The sequence below is a fragment of the Castor canadensis genome, chromosome 6 (genome assembly GCF_047511655.1).
Source record: "Castor canadensis chromosome 6, mCasCan1.hap1v2, whole genome shotgun sequence".
NCBI lineage: Eukaryota > Metazoa > Chordata > Mammalia > Rodentia > Castoridae > Castor > Castor canadensis.
This window is the reverse complement of record NC_133391.1, coordinates 165,173,665-165,187,879: the sequence shown is the minus strand read 5'-3', so window position 1 is coordinate 165,187,879 and position 14,215 is coordinate 165,173,665. Positions and strand designations below refer to the sequence as shown.

Here is a 14,215-nt window from a genome sequence, read left to right as displayed (position 1 = left end):
AACAGGCCTGGTGACGACCTGATGAGAAAACTCAGGTAAGGGTAGGGATAAGCCAGTGCTGTCACTGAGCTAGGCGGCTGAGTGAGTGGAGACAAGGTAAGGTGAATAGGGCCCAGAGTGCCAGGCACTGTGGAAGGCTTAGAACATGATGTTGCTGTGCTTTCTGTGACTATATGGCAGCTGGATTACGTAGTCACAAGTCACAGGATTAACGATTCGTTTTTGCAGAATGAGTTGTAGAGAGAATGCCTTGTTTTCATTTGGACATATATAACACTTACGTTCATTATTAGCTGGCACTTGTATGATAAAATTCTGCCCATGTTTCTGGTGCATTTATGATTTATCAACTCTAAAACCCTGTGAGCATTAAGAAAAGATAGTGAATCCTTGATTTCTGATGGCTGTGAAAGGAGACATAGCTTTGAGGACAGTGGACTGGGTGAATGGCGGTGGGGAGAGTATCTAAGCAGCACTGCCCAGAAGTAACAAAATGAAAGGTATATGTGAAGTTTTATGTTGCTTCTATGGCCAGATTTTTAAAAATAAAAGTAAAAGTAATTTCACAAATATTTAATTTAGTCTATCCATACACTTGATTCCAACATAAATTTTTACAAGGTGCTTTACATTTCTTCATGCTGAATCCTAGTGTCCAATGTGTGTGTCATACTACGGGACAACTTCAGATGCACAGGGTCCCTGTGTGGCTGCCATATTGGGCAGTGCAAGTCTGTATCTTCTCACCAAGAAGCGCCACTTAAAATGTGCTCAGGCGAGATGGTGCTCTTCTTACAGGTCCAGGGAGTGATGGGATCATGGTGACCTGGAAGGACAACTTTGACTCCTTCTACAGTGAAGTGGCTGAGCTTGGCAGGTGAGATGTAAAACCCAGAACCCCTTCCAAGACGGTAAACTGATGAAGTTAAACAGCAATAGTAAAGACCTTTGCCTGTTAAACACTGGGGAAGATAGGAAGCTGTTGTCAGCCGGGGTTTCCAGGGAGATCGGAGACCTAGAACCATGTGCTGTCCATGGATGGAATGAGCCAGCCTCATTTCTATGCATCAAGGAAAGTACCAACTAGCTGCCCATTAGGAGAGTTCTGAAAAGAACCACACATGTGGCTGGTAGGATGTAATCCTCTTGTGGAAGCCCAGTTGAGAAAGACTGAATGCATCCTTCAGGTATCAGTCGTAAGTGGATGTTTAAAGGAATTGCAGTATAATTAATTAGGCCATTAGGATCCTCTTGAATGAGGCTTCAGCATAGAGGGGCTGCATTTCTCCAGCAGGGATAGCCAGGGCCAGGATAGCTCAGTAATGCCACAGGTAGCCATGCTACTAGTTCTGGCACTGCTATCTATACTACATAGAACTCACCCACATCCAGGCATCTTGTCCCGTGGGCAGGAGAAGAAGGTCAAAAAGAAAGACCACTGAGCTTGTTTTTTTGTGGAGCTTTCCAGGATACTCCAGCACCCTCTTACGTTCCAGTGGCCACACTTGGGTCATGTGGCTCCCGGTTATATATTGTGGCATAACAAGTCCATCCTACTTGCTTTCTCAACGGTGACGTTTAAGTAGTGTGTTATTCCTCACACTACTATGGATTGATGGTATCAGTATCTCGTCCATCTTCCCAGCCAGCTGGCACCCATGCCTTACTTGCTATCTGAGGCCCTGCCTGGGATGCTGGCCTCTTTTTACATAGACATTCACCCTGGGCTTCCTCATATGATGGTGGAAACATTCAGGAGAACAGCAGCAGAATCTGCAAAACCTCTTAATGTTCAGATTCAGAAATCCACTGTACTTCCTCCTTATTCTGCTCATCAGAATGAGTCACTGGGCAGCCACCCAGTGACTGGGATGTGAGGGAAAGGAGACTCCTCCTTCCTGTGGGAGAGCTGGCAAATAGTGGCATCTGTTAACACCACAGCCTGCCTGCCACAGGTTTATGCATAGTCCTCTATACCAAATGCACTGAGCCTTCCTCAGCATGCAGGTCCCAATCCATTAGGGCAGCAGACTCTGGCGTGATGTCCAAGGTTGTCTTACCTAAATAAGCTCATGGTGCAGCTAGGGATGTGGGCATGGGTACTGAGTACAGTTCCAGAGTACTGAATCCTGAATTGGTGGGTCGACTTGCATGTCCACAATGCAAGGCCATTTCAACTGCAGGAGATGCTCCTTTCAGCCAGCATGGAAAGGGGCACTCTCAGGAGGCTCCACAAGCCACTCGCCCCCCAGCTTGTGATATGATGGGGAGAGTTGTGATGAGGATGAAGGTGGTGAGGCCGGGGCTCCCTGGTGCTATCACTTCTGCCACATTCGGTGGTCAGGAAGCCACAGGGCATGAGAAATGGAGGCTGCCTGTAGGATGGAGTAGTGGCAGTTCCGTGACTCAGGTATTTGGACATGCACAGGATTTGAGGGCTTCATGACACCATAGCCCCTCCACAGAGTGGCCAGGGAGAGCAGAGCTGTGCTTAGGAGTTGTGTCACCACTGTGTGGAGGTGACCCCATGTCCAGTCCATAGGGTAACAGTCTTTTCTCCTTGGCATACCTCAGGGTCCTCTGAAAATTGTTTCAACATATTTTACAGGGGCAGATTTGCTGTCGTTAAGAAGTGTGATCAGAAAGGAACCAAACGAGTGGTGGCTACAAAGTTTGTGAACAAGAAGTTGATGAAGCGTGACCAGGTCACCCATGAGCTTGGCATCCTGCAGAACCTCCAACACCCCCTCCTTGTCAGCCTCCTTGACACCTTCGAGACCCCCACCAGTTATGTCTTGGTTTTGGAGATGTGAGTACAACTGACCTTCCTTCCTACTTGGAGTTCTCCACCTCAATTCTAAGCACTTTGGTTAATTTTGTTCTCTAAGAGTAGAAACTGTGTTTTTAGAACTCAAAGAGCTTCTAAAACAAAAGCTCATTATCAGACTAATTTGGACCCTTCCAGTCATGGCAGAAAGAAATATTGTCCAAGAAGCAACCAAACCTGGTGTCAGCTACCGAACACCACCCCAAGTCATGTGGGTTCTCAGCCAGCCTGGAGACCCACTGGCTTCCAGAGCTCCTGAGAGGCCAGGCTGACTCTGGTGGGGAAGGCTCAGGCCACTGTTGTCCCACTGCTGACCTGATAGCCAGCGTCTGCCCAGGGCCAGGAGTACTGGGTGAGATTGGAGCAGGCTTGCTGACACCTGTTTGTAAACAGTCCTTCAGGTGGCAGCTCAGTCCTGCCTCTCAGGGCTCCTGCCAAGTGAGGGCTGATTAGAATGGGAGGGGTGCACCGTGCCTAGATACCCTCTGGAAAGAACATGGGCCCCCAGCCAGAGCAGCCTTGCTGCCCCAGGCTTCATATGAAGAAAGTGTCTTTAAAGATGTGATCTACAGAAGTGGTTCTCCTCTGGGCAGGTTCACCTCAGCAACAATTAGAAATGTCTGGAGACCTTGCCAGTCACGGCTGGGAGAGGAGGCACTGTTGGCATCTAGTGGATAGAGGCCAGGGATGCTGCTCACTGCCTGTGAGACACAGGACATCCCCACCTGAATTCCTCCTGCCCAGATGTCAGAGTTGGGCTGAGAAGCCTTGCTCTTGTCACATTCTTATCTCTATAAAACAACCTTGCATTGAGTTTTCCTCCTTTTTAGGGGAATCATTTCGTGATTTCTTTCCCGATGGCAAGGGCACAGCCTTTTGCCACCATTTGGAAATTCTGCTCCATTCTTCCATGGGAAGAATAGAATTGGTAGGTCTTATCGGTGGGGTTAGATGCACCAAGACGGTGGTTCTCAAGCCAGGAACCTTCACTCACAGGGACACTGGCGCCTACCCTTGGTGTTCTTCCTTGTATTCTTTTTTTCATAAAGAGATTATAATCCCAGCACTTGGGAGGCAGAGGCAGTAAGACTATGAGTTCAAAGCCTTCCTGGACTATATAGCAAGACCCTCTCAAAAAAAATAAAGAAATTGCAAATGCATTCACTCTACATTCTTCACAGGGTAAGTCTGCCCCAGGGCCAGCCTCAGCACCCCACCCAGCAACCATCATGCCCTGGGGAGTGGTGGATGTCTCAGGGGGGCCTGCCCATCCAGGCCTGCACCGCTAAAACCTTGCCCTAGGAACCAGAAACCCATTTTTTCAGCCCCTCTCCCTGGAATAGAAAACACATCACATAGCAAAGGAGAAATGCAGTAGCATGTTCAGAGAACAAGCCAACCCCAGCTGGATTTCAGTACTTGCTCCACAGCGAAATTGGCTTACCCTCAACCTTGGTATCCTCAGCAGTCACCCCTGCTGTAGAGAGTTGTGGTGGGGCTAAACTGAGACAATGTGTGGAAAGCCAGCATCTGAGCCCAGCCCGTGCGCCAGCACCAGGGGGACTCCTTTATGGTGCAGGCTTGACGAGCAACAGCAACAGTACTGCTCCTTTCCCCAGGATTCTGAACAAGAGCTACCACTTAAATCCTTGACAGAAGTCTCCTGTAAGACTCAGCTTGTGGTCTAAAGCTTCAAGCTTTGATCAAACCGAGGGCCTCACACATTGTAGCAAGTGCTCTGCCTGAGCTCCATCCCCAGCCTTTCAGCCGTCATTTCTTCTTATTGGAATACTACATGATTTGGCCTTACCTACTGTTAACAGAATTTTGTGACAGATTATACCATATTCTCATTAAGTACTCTTACTAGAAAGGTGACCTGTCTTCCTACAGATTTCTGTTTGGCTCAGAGTCACAGCACAGGCCAGTATTCAGAGAAGCCTTGATCCAGTGCCAGCTCCTCCATTCATCAGCTGGCACCTTCTCTGCCTCAGTTTCCTCTTCTCTAAAGTAGGCGCAGTAAAGCCCCTCCTCACAGAGCACTGAGAATTAAACAAATTGATACTTAAGCTTTTAGCCTCCACACATGGGTAGCACTGTGGTTCTTTAATGTTAAAAATGAATTCAGCTGAGCATAATGGCCCACATCTGTAATCCTAGCTCCTTGGGAAGCAGAGATTGAGGCCAGCCTGGGCAAAAAGCTGGGTGTGGGGACACATGCCTGTCATCCCAGCAGTGCAGGAAGGTTAAAGTGAGAGGATCAAGGTCTAGGAAGGCACACCGACCCAATTTGAGAGCTAAGGCCAAAAGGGCTGCAGGTGGCAGAGCGCCTGCCTAACAAGCACAGGCCTGAGTTCAAACCCCAATACCACAAAAAAAAAGTTTAGAGTGGGAAAACTTGGCTCCAACGTTGTCCTATGGTATTGCCCTGTGGTGTGGCTCTTTACTACACGACTCTGTCCAGTGTTCAAATAGCTCATTTTATAGATAAGGAAACCAAGGCTCAAGGCGAACGGTGCCCCCTCCCTGCCTGCAGTGACACTTACAGGAGGCCTGCTATATGCCATGCACTGCCCAGCAGCTTGCCTCGTCATTTCCTGTCAGCAGAGGCAGTATCTAAATCTGACAGCTCATCTCCACCACTGTTCCCTTTGAAGTTCCCTCAAAATCAAGATCCCTAGTTCCCCACTTACACTTTGACAGCGATGGTGTGAAAAACTGATGTTCCTTGTCTAGTCGTACACTGCACTGGAGGGGCAATCCTGAAATACTGCTGAGATACTCAAGGTGGAGGCTGGGGCCATTGTGCGACTGCTTTCTAACCTGAAGAGGTCTGCAAATGGAAGCGAAACATGACAGTGCTCCCCCCACCCCCTGTAGGGCTGACCAGGGTCGCCTCCTGGACTGTGTGGTACGATGGGGAAGCCTCACTGAAGGGAAGATCAGAGCACACCTGGGGGAGGTTCTGGAAGCTGTCCGATACCTTCACAACTGCAGGATAGCACACCTGGACCTAAAGGTTGGCTGGCTGGACTGGGGTGGGTCTGGAAATGGGAGGGGGTGGAACGCTGAATTCTAATCTGTTTCTGCCAGTGTCAGTCAGTGATGGACACAGTCAGTGAAATGCTAGCAAACATTTGGATCTTCTAACATATTGTAAGTCCTTTAGAAAGTTCTTCTGAGTTCTGCTGGCTTGGCCTGGGACCCTGTGCAGGGGTGAGATGGAAAGGGAAGAGAGTGATCCTCTTGGTGTCAGAGGACACTGGGCCTCCAGCTTCACTCAGCACCCTGACAGGCAGAGCTCAGAGCAGCCCCTCCACGAGCACTTTCTCCTCCCTCCCAGGGAGCGCTGTCTGTGTGTGTGGCAAGCACAGTTTGTTCTGGATGCCGTCAGGTGTGCCTTCCACCTCCCCATAGGATCCTGACAGTCATCAGAGAAAACTGACACTGGGGGTGTCTGGAAATGATGGCTGTGTTCTCCTGTGTTCTAGCCTGAGAATATCCTGGTGGATCAAAGTTTAGCCAAGCCCACAATTAAACTGGCTGACTTTGGAGATGCTGTCCAGCTCAACACGACCTACTACATCCATCAGTTACTGGGGAACCCTGAGTTTGCAGCCCCTGAAATCATCCTTGGGAACCCTGTCTCCCTGACCTCGGACACATGGAGTGTTGGAGTGCTCACCTATGTGCTTCTCAGTGGTGTGTCCCCCTTCCTGGATGACAGTGTGGAAGAGACCTGCCTGAACATTTGCCGATTAGACTTTAGCTTCCCAGAGGACTACTTTAAAGGAGTTAGCCAGAAGGCCAAGGAGTTCGTGTGCTTCCTCCTGCAGGAGGACCCGGCCAAGCGTCCCTCGGCTGCACTGGCCCTGCAGGAGCAGTGGCTGCAGGCAGGCACCGGCAATGGCAAAGGCATGGGCGTCCTCGACACGTCCAGACTGACCTCCTTTATTGAGCGGCGCAAACACCAGAATGATGTTCGACCTGTTCGTAGCATTAAAAACTTCTTACAGAGCAGGCTTCTGCCTAGAGTTTGACCTGTCTTGAAGTTCTTTCTCATTCTCTTTCACCTGCCAATCAGCTGTTAATTTGAATTTTGACTAGGAAAACCAACAACCTAAGTAACCAACTGCCGGACGTTCATCGTGTGACGTTGCATTCCAAGTGAGCTGTGCTCAGCATGCTTGGACTCAGAGCTGCGAGCTGCACTGGGGTGGAGTGTATGCAGTTCCCTCTGCAAAGGCAGAGATCGCATTGCTGTATCACAGTATTTTATTCAGGTTTCTGCAAAAAATAAAGATACTTTTTTAAACGAACATGGATAGAATTTTGCAAATTTAACATTTTCAAGATTTGTTCAAGGAAACAAAATGCCTGTGTTCAACCACTGGTGTTAATGAACAAAACAGAGATACTGTGCATTTCTGGGAAGACTCGCCCAGGTGGCGGCCATTCCCATGGCCTCGACCAGTGCTCGGCACCCACCTGGCACCCACCTTTTCCAGCTGCCTTGTCTGGTGCATCTTGTCCGACACCAGACCTGGCTTCTGAAACATGCATTCAACCTCAAACTTTTGCATAAAATAGAATGGATTGTTTTGCTCTGATGAAATGTAGGCCTTACTTGTATATAACACTGCTCCTGCCTTCGGGCTGTCATTCCCCTCCCAACCCCACCCACCACCTGGGCCTTCCTCTGGGGGTCCAAGGGTCGGCCCATCAAACGAAGACTTCAGGTTGGGTCCAGCCCTGCTGCCCCTTCCCCAGCCTCTCCCCAAGCCGTCAATCAGATTGCTGAGCGGAATACAGTCAGATGAAAATACTGTAAATGCACTCATTGGGGATTTTTCAGTTTTATTTCATATCATGTGCAATGTTGTGGCTTTAACATTTTATGCAACTATTTATGAAGACCTCTGTTGTACCTGTAATAAATATATAGAAAAAGCACATACTTCGTACAGTGAACTTTATGGTTTTGTGTGTGTATTGGGGGGGAGGGGTACTAGCCCTGTGCCATCAGTTCAAGGAGACAGCTATTCGTGAAATTCGTCAGTTTTGAGGACTGTAAAAAAGTGATTTCATACTCTGAATATAAAACTGGATAATAGGGTAATGTTTTAAAATTTATTATGCTATTATTCAGAATGCCAAAGTATTATTTTTTTTCCCAAAATCAGTCTGGACACTTACTACTTTTTAGACTTTTTGACATTCAACTTTCTGTACAAAAACTGGCTGGATTTTGAGCTTTTGGTAAGAAATTAAAGCCAATTAAGCACTGGCCACCCCGAGGCTGGTAGCCAATGCCCGTGTCACTGTGGCAGAATTAGCGCTGGCGTGGGAAGTACTTTCAACACAGAGGCTGGTTTCTGGCACATGTGAATTTTTCTGGATGTCTTTCTATCTTTATTGTCTGAAATACACTAAAAATCAGACCAGCCTGCTTCCTAAGCCAGCCAGACACCTGGGTCTTGAGCCATAGCTGGCATGATTAAGCTTTGCAGTTTCTGATGTATTTTATTTATTCTTTTGTTGGGTTTTTGTTTGTTTGTCTCTTCTTGTAAAATTGTACAGAAACTTTTTAAAAGAAATTGGATTCAAAAACTGGATGCGTATCCGTAACCTCATAACATTTATTTGTGTATTGTTTCTTTTATTATTTCAGTTAAATTTTTACATTATTTTGCATGTATATTTCTTTGTACAGAGACTTTACATGTTTACACAGTATGATGTGATGTAAATATTTTATTTTGCCATCAGTTATTTTAAAAAATTAAACATATTTGCCTGATTTTTGTGTTAGGCCTTTTATTTAAGTTGGTCACTCTTTCACTGAATATGAAAGAGACCTGGAAGAGGGGCAGAGTATCCTGGCCTAGGAACACACCTGAGGGCAGGAGTGGGACTGGGAGCTGATCGGGCTCCAGAGACCAGCTCTCAAAAGAAGCTCAAGGCACTGCTGTGCAACCAGAATGCCTGCTGCCCATTTGCAACAGAGCTGTAAGCTATAGCTCGACCTGATTGAAGGTGCCCATTTCCTCCTGGCAGAGTTGGCACAAAGAAAAGCTGTCTCACTCTGGCTTCAGTAAAGGTTAATACTATCTTATACTCAACAGGATGAAGTGCTTAGGTTCAAGCACCATGTTACCACAAATGGAAGATCCTGTGCCTGCTGGGGAGACCCTGGGTCCATAAAGTCGGGGTGGAGGGGCAGGGACAAGACACGGGGACATTCCTGCCTGCCTGGGTCTCCCACTACCGGCTCTGCTACCAATGTGACTTCACAGCTCTCTTGCCTCTCGCTGTTGACAGTAGGTCATTTTTCCTGATGACCAATGTCAACTCTTCTGTTTTGACCTTTTCAGTTTTCCTTCTGAGATGGTGACTTTTAATCAGCACATAATAAAGATGAGGTCTTAGTCTGTTGTTAAAATCCTGACTTGAAGACTGATGTGAAGGAAGAACATTTGTGCCAGGTTTCTAGTCAGGGCATGGGAAGCCAGCTCCCTAAGTGTGGCCACCACAGCAGGTTGGTTTAGTCCACCAGCAGCACAGAATTGGGTCTGGAGGGGTCTGATGTGTTTTCCTTTTAACTGAACACTTGCTGGCTAAGATTAGCAAAGCACACACAGTGAAAGGCACTTTGGTGTTTGGTCTTTTGTGGTCATAAAATTTTTTTTCTCTCACATAATCAAGATGTTTTGAAGCCGGGTGCTGGTGGCTCATACCTGCAGTCCTATCTACTCAAGAGGCAGAGATCAGGAGGATCACTGTTCAAAGCCAGCCAGGGCAAATACTTCTTCACAAGACCCTATCTCAGAAAACCTTTCACAAAAACAGGACTGGTGGAGTGGCTCAAGGTGAAGGCCCTGAGTTCAAGCCCCAGTACTGCAAAAAAAAAAAAAAAAAAGTTTTGTATTCTGCATATGACTATAAATCTTTTAAGTACATAGATTATTGGTGAGGTGTGGTGATGGGAATCACCAGGATTTCAGCAGAATAAATTATATCATCTTATAGTAAGTATTAATCTAAAGATATTTAGCTGGGTATGGTGGTGTATGCTATAATCCCAGCACTGGGAGGCTTAGCAGGATCATGAGTTTGAGGCCAGCCTGGGCTTCATAGTGTCTCAAAAAAAAAAAAAAAACATAGATCTTAAAAGATAATGGGCCGTCTAAGAAGAAAAGATCCTACTCAGCTGTACATTGTTGAGACCTACTGGTAAAGACAAAAATAATTTGTGGAGCTAGTAGAATGCTCCCCTGATTTATAGATGGACGGAGAGACGATAGATTTTTATATATATGTGAGATATGTGTGCACAGTCTTAAGTAGTGACTTAGAGTTTGTGGTTATGTGCACATACACACACCTAAGATCCCTCCAAACCAAACACAGAGCACCACCATTCCCCTTTTTGCCCCAAGAACATCTCTGTCTGCTAGGAGCAATCACATCCAATTTTTGAATTTAGGTTAAACTGTACCTTGAGACCATTGTGATGGGTTCACATCCAACTGTATGAAATGGACCCATTATGCAATGACATCATAAAACTAATGCAATGTTGCCAACAGGATATTGGCACTGATAGAGTCAAGATACCAGGCATTTCCATTACCCTGAAGACTGTCCTGTGACCCTTGTATAACCACATCCTTCCACCACCACACCCCTGCCCAGCACTTACCTGTTCTGCATTTCTGGAATTTTGTCATTTTGAGGACATAAATGGAAGCGTACAGAATGCAACCTTTGAATGCTTTTCCACTGGCACAGCTCTCTGGAGATGCATCCAGGTGGCCACATGAATCAAGTTCTTTCCTTTTTATTGCTCAGTAGTATCTCACAATGCAGAAATACAGCAGTGTAACCATTCACCCACTCAAGGACATAGGAGGTTATTCCAGCTTTTGACTGTTACTGAAAAGGGTTTTGTGAATATCTGTGTGTAGGGTTTTGTGTGAACATGTAAAGTTTTGGCAGACCGTGTAGGTGAGTTTTTCATTGAGAGATGTCAACTCTTCCACATGTACCATGGTCTCACATTCTGCCAGAAATGTAGGAGTCCTGTTTCTTTACGTTCTCACCAGCATTGGGTGCTGTCACTACTGTTTTATTTGGCCATTCTGTGTAGCGATACTGTGGTTTTAATTTGCATTTCCCTGGTGACTAGTGACTGAACAGCTTCCTGAATTTATTGGCACGTCTGCTATCCTCTTCAGAGACGTGCTTCTTCTTGTCTTTTGCCTTTTTTCCTATTAGATTGCCTGCTTTGTTTTCAATTGTTGAGTTCGAGTGTTCTTCATTTATTCTAGATGCTAGTCATTTTTTGGATTTTGGTTAGCAAATACTCCCTTTCCCACCATAGTCAGGATATTTCACAGAGGAGTTTTAATTTTGATGAAGTCCAATTTATCAATGCTTCATTTTATGAATCAAGCCTTTGTGTCAAGTTTAAGACTTTTTCTTTTTTTAGATAGGCTCTTGCTGGCTGGGTAGCCCAGGCTGGCCTGTCACGATTCTCCTGCCTCTGCCTCCAAGTACTGGACTGCACTTGGAGCCACCACCAGTGGCTTTAGCACGTTTGTAAGAAGGCTGCTCTTTTTTGATGTAAGTCAGTTGACATATTCATGGAGGCCATTTTCTGGGTTAATTTTCCTCTCAGTTCCATTGATCTGCTCACCCTTCCCTCCATCAATACCACACAATTTCAGCTGGTTTTTGTTGGTTTTCATTTTGTTTTTTGGTTTGGGTTTTGGTTTTCTTTCTTTTGTGTGGTGTGTGGGAGTGCAGTTTGAACTCAGAGCTTTGCACTTGCAAAGCAGGTGTTCTACCACTTGAGCCATACCTCCCCAGTGGTGACCTCCAACTGCAATCCTCTTGATCTCAATCTCCCAACTAGCTAGAATTACAGGTATGAACCACCTGGCACCCAGCTTTGGCTGTATTCCTTTACAAATTTGTTTTAGTTACTCTAGTTCCTTTCTCCTTCCATATAAATTTTAGAGTAGTCGTGCATGTGTGTGTGTGTGTGTGTGTGTTTTCCTGAGAATTGAACCCAGGGCCTTGTGCATACCAGGCAAGTGCTCTGTCACTGAGTTGTAACCCCAGTCCCCAAAATATTCTTATCTATGTCTACAGAATATCTTTTAGGATTTTTCTGTATATCAATTTGAGAATAATTAATTTCTTCACCACACTGGGTCTTCCAGCCCATGAATATATTATATCTCCATTTATTTAGATCTTCCTTTGGCATTTTGTAGTTTTACATGTATGTTTGTTAGAAGTATACCTAAATATTCTAAGCAATTATAAATGTTGTATTTTTAATTTTGTTATCCATGTCTTTGTTGCTACTATGTAAAAATAACTAATTTTTGAATGTTTATCTTTTATTCTACATATTGCTTAACTCAGTAGTTCTAGGCATTTTTGGAAAATTCGTTAAGATTTTCTACATAATGAATCATGCCATCTGCAAATAGAAACAACTTTATCCCTTCCTTTTTAATCATTATGCCTTTTGTTTCTTTTTCTTGCCTTGTTTCATTGGCTAGAACTCCCAGTATTAAGTTGAGTATGAATGATGAGGGATGGTACCCTTGTCTCCCTCTGCTCTACATATTCAAAACTACAGTACGTGTGTTTTCACTTTTTCACTTCAGCTCTCAAACCTAATTTAGAAAACTCGTTCTGTCTTTCTTCTTGATGGTCCAGTATTTCTTCTGTTATCCTTTACTTTCCATTTAGACTGAATGTCCTTCTACCAAAAATCAGTCTTTCAACATAAACTATACGGCTACTGTTGATTTGTACTGATGCAAGTGTTTTATTTTTTCTTCCTTTTCCTTTTTTTGGGGGGAGGGGGATGGGAATGGGCTTGAACTCAGGGCTTCACACTTGCAAAGTAGGCACTTTAGCTTGAGCCATACCTCTATTCCATTTTGCTCTGGTTATTTTGGAGATTGGGTCTCAATCTCCAAAATTGGGCTGCCTCAAACTGTGATCCTCCAGATCTGTCTCCCAAGAAGCTGGGATTACAGGTGTGAGCCTGTATCAACTGATATAATCATGTAATGTTCTTCTTTAGCCTGGTAATATGGTTCAAGTGCTGAACCAACTTTGTATTCTTGGAATAAACCCCACTTGGTCACGGTATGTAATTCTGTCTTTCTGAGCTGCATTTGCTAATACTTTCTTGGGTTTTGTGTCTGTATTCATAAAGGACAGGGATCTGTAATTATTTTTTGCACTGTCATTAAGTTGGAAAGTGTTGTGTGAAGATTGGTGTTAATTTTTAAGCATTTGATAGGGTTCTCCGTGGAACTATATGTGCCTAGAGAACAATTTATGCATTTTAGTGTTCAGATTATCTGTTTTGTATTCAGTGAATTGTGATCATTTGAGCTTTCAGGGACAGAACTGATCATATCATTTCTAGTTATTCAGCCATGTTATTTATATGCAAGAAAACTGATGCTTCCAACTATAATTCTTGTCTTTCTCCATCCTCTTCCTGTCAGTGTACTTGTGTCACTATAGATAATTTTTATAGACCACATATAATTGATGTGTAATCTATTCATCTTTTTTGTTTTTTGGTTGTTTTTTTTTTTTTGTGGGGGGAGGGAGGTGAGACAGGATCTCACTCTGTAGCCCAGATGGGCCTCAATTCTGCTTCCACTTCCCAAGTAGTACTGGGATTTCAGGCATGTGCCACCACACCCAGCTCTACTCATCTTTTTTAATTGGTCTATTTAGATCATTTCCATCTGATGTAATTATTGATAAGTTATGGGTTAAGCCTACCATTTTATTTTTTGGATTACCCTTCTTTTTGTCTCTATATCTCTAGGGGGTTTTGCCTGTCTTGAACAGTTTTAGAATTTCATTTAAATTTATCTGGACTGTTTTTGTGTGCATTTCCTTGTGTAGCTTTAGTGGTTACTGAAGGTATTACATTATATCTAAAAAACACTGGTGTCAGTTGTCTTAAAATTCCTCTCTGCATATTTAAAACTACAGTACATGTGTTTTTCACTTTTTCACTTCAACTATCAAACCTAATTTAGAAAACTCATTCTGTCTTTCTTCTTGATGGTCCAGTATTTCTTCTTTTATCCTTTCCTTTCTATTTAGAAAACTTACCTTATGCATTCTATTAGGATTAATTCTGCTGGTAACAAATTCTCTTAGTTTTCCTTATTTCAAGACATCTTAACTTTCCCTTGGTGTTTGTTGGTAAGGTTGGTGGAGGTGATTGTTGTTTGGTGGTACTGGGGATTGAACTCAGGACTTTGGGCTTGCTAGGCGGGGACTGTACCAGTTGAGCCATGCCTCCAATCCTTGTTGCTTTATTTTCCAGATAGA

The 14,215-nt window shown here is 44.6% G+C and overlaps 1 protein-coding gene across 5 annotated transcripts in view; it reads left to right on the top strand.

Moving 5' to 3' along the window:
* The window catches only part of Trio (trio Rho guanine nucleotide exchange factor), a 344,029-nt gene extending 335,407 nt beyond the window's left edge, over positions 1–8,622 (top strand). For all 5 annotated transcript variants that reach the window (XM_020179766.2, XM_074077719.1, XM_074077720.1 and 2 more), the window contains 4 exons: positions 799–877; positions 2,609–2,809; positions 5,708–5,846; positions 6,319–8,622. In XM_020179766.2, coding sequence (XP_020035355.2) covers positions 799–877; positions 2,609–2,809; positions 5,708–5,846; positions 6,319–6,867 — 968 coding nt within the window. In that variant the 3' untranslated portion in view covers positions 6,868–8,622. The remainder of the gene's footprint in view (positions 1–798; positions 878–2,608; positions 2,810–5,707; positions 5,847–6,318) is intronic.
* The last annotated feature ends 5,593 nt before the right edge of the window (positions 8,623–14,215 follow it).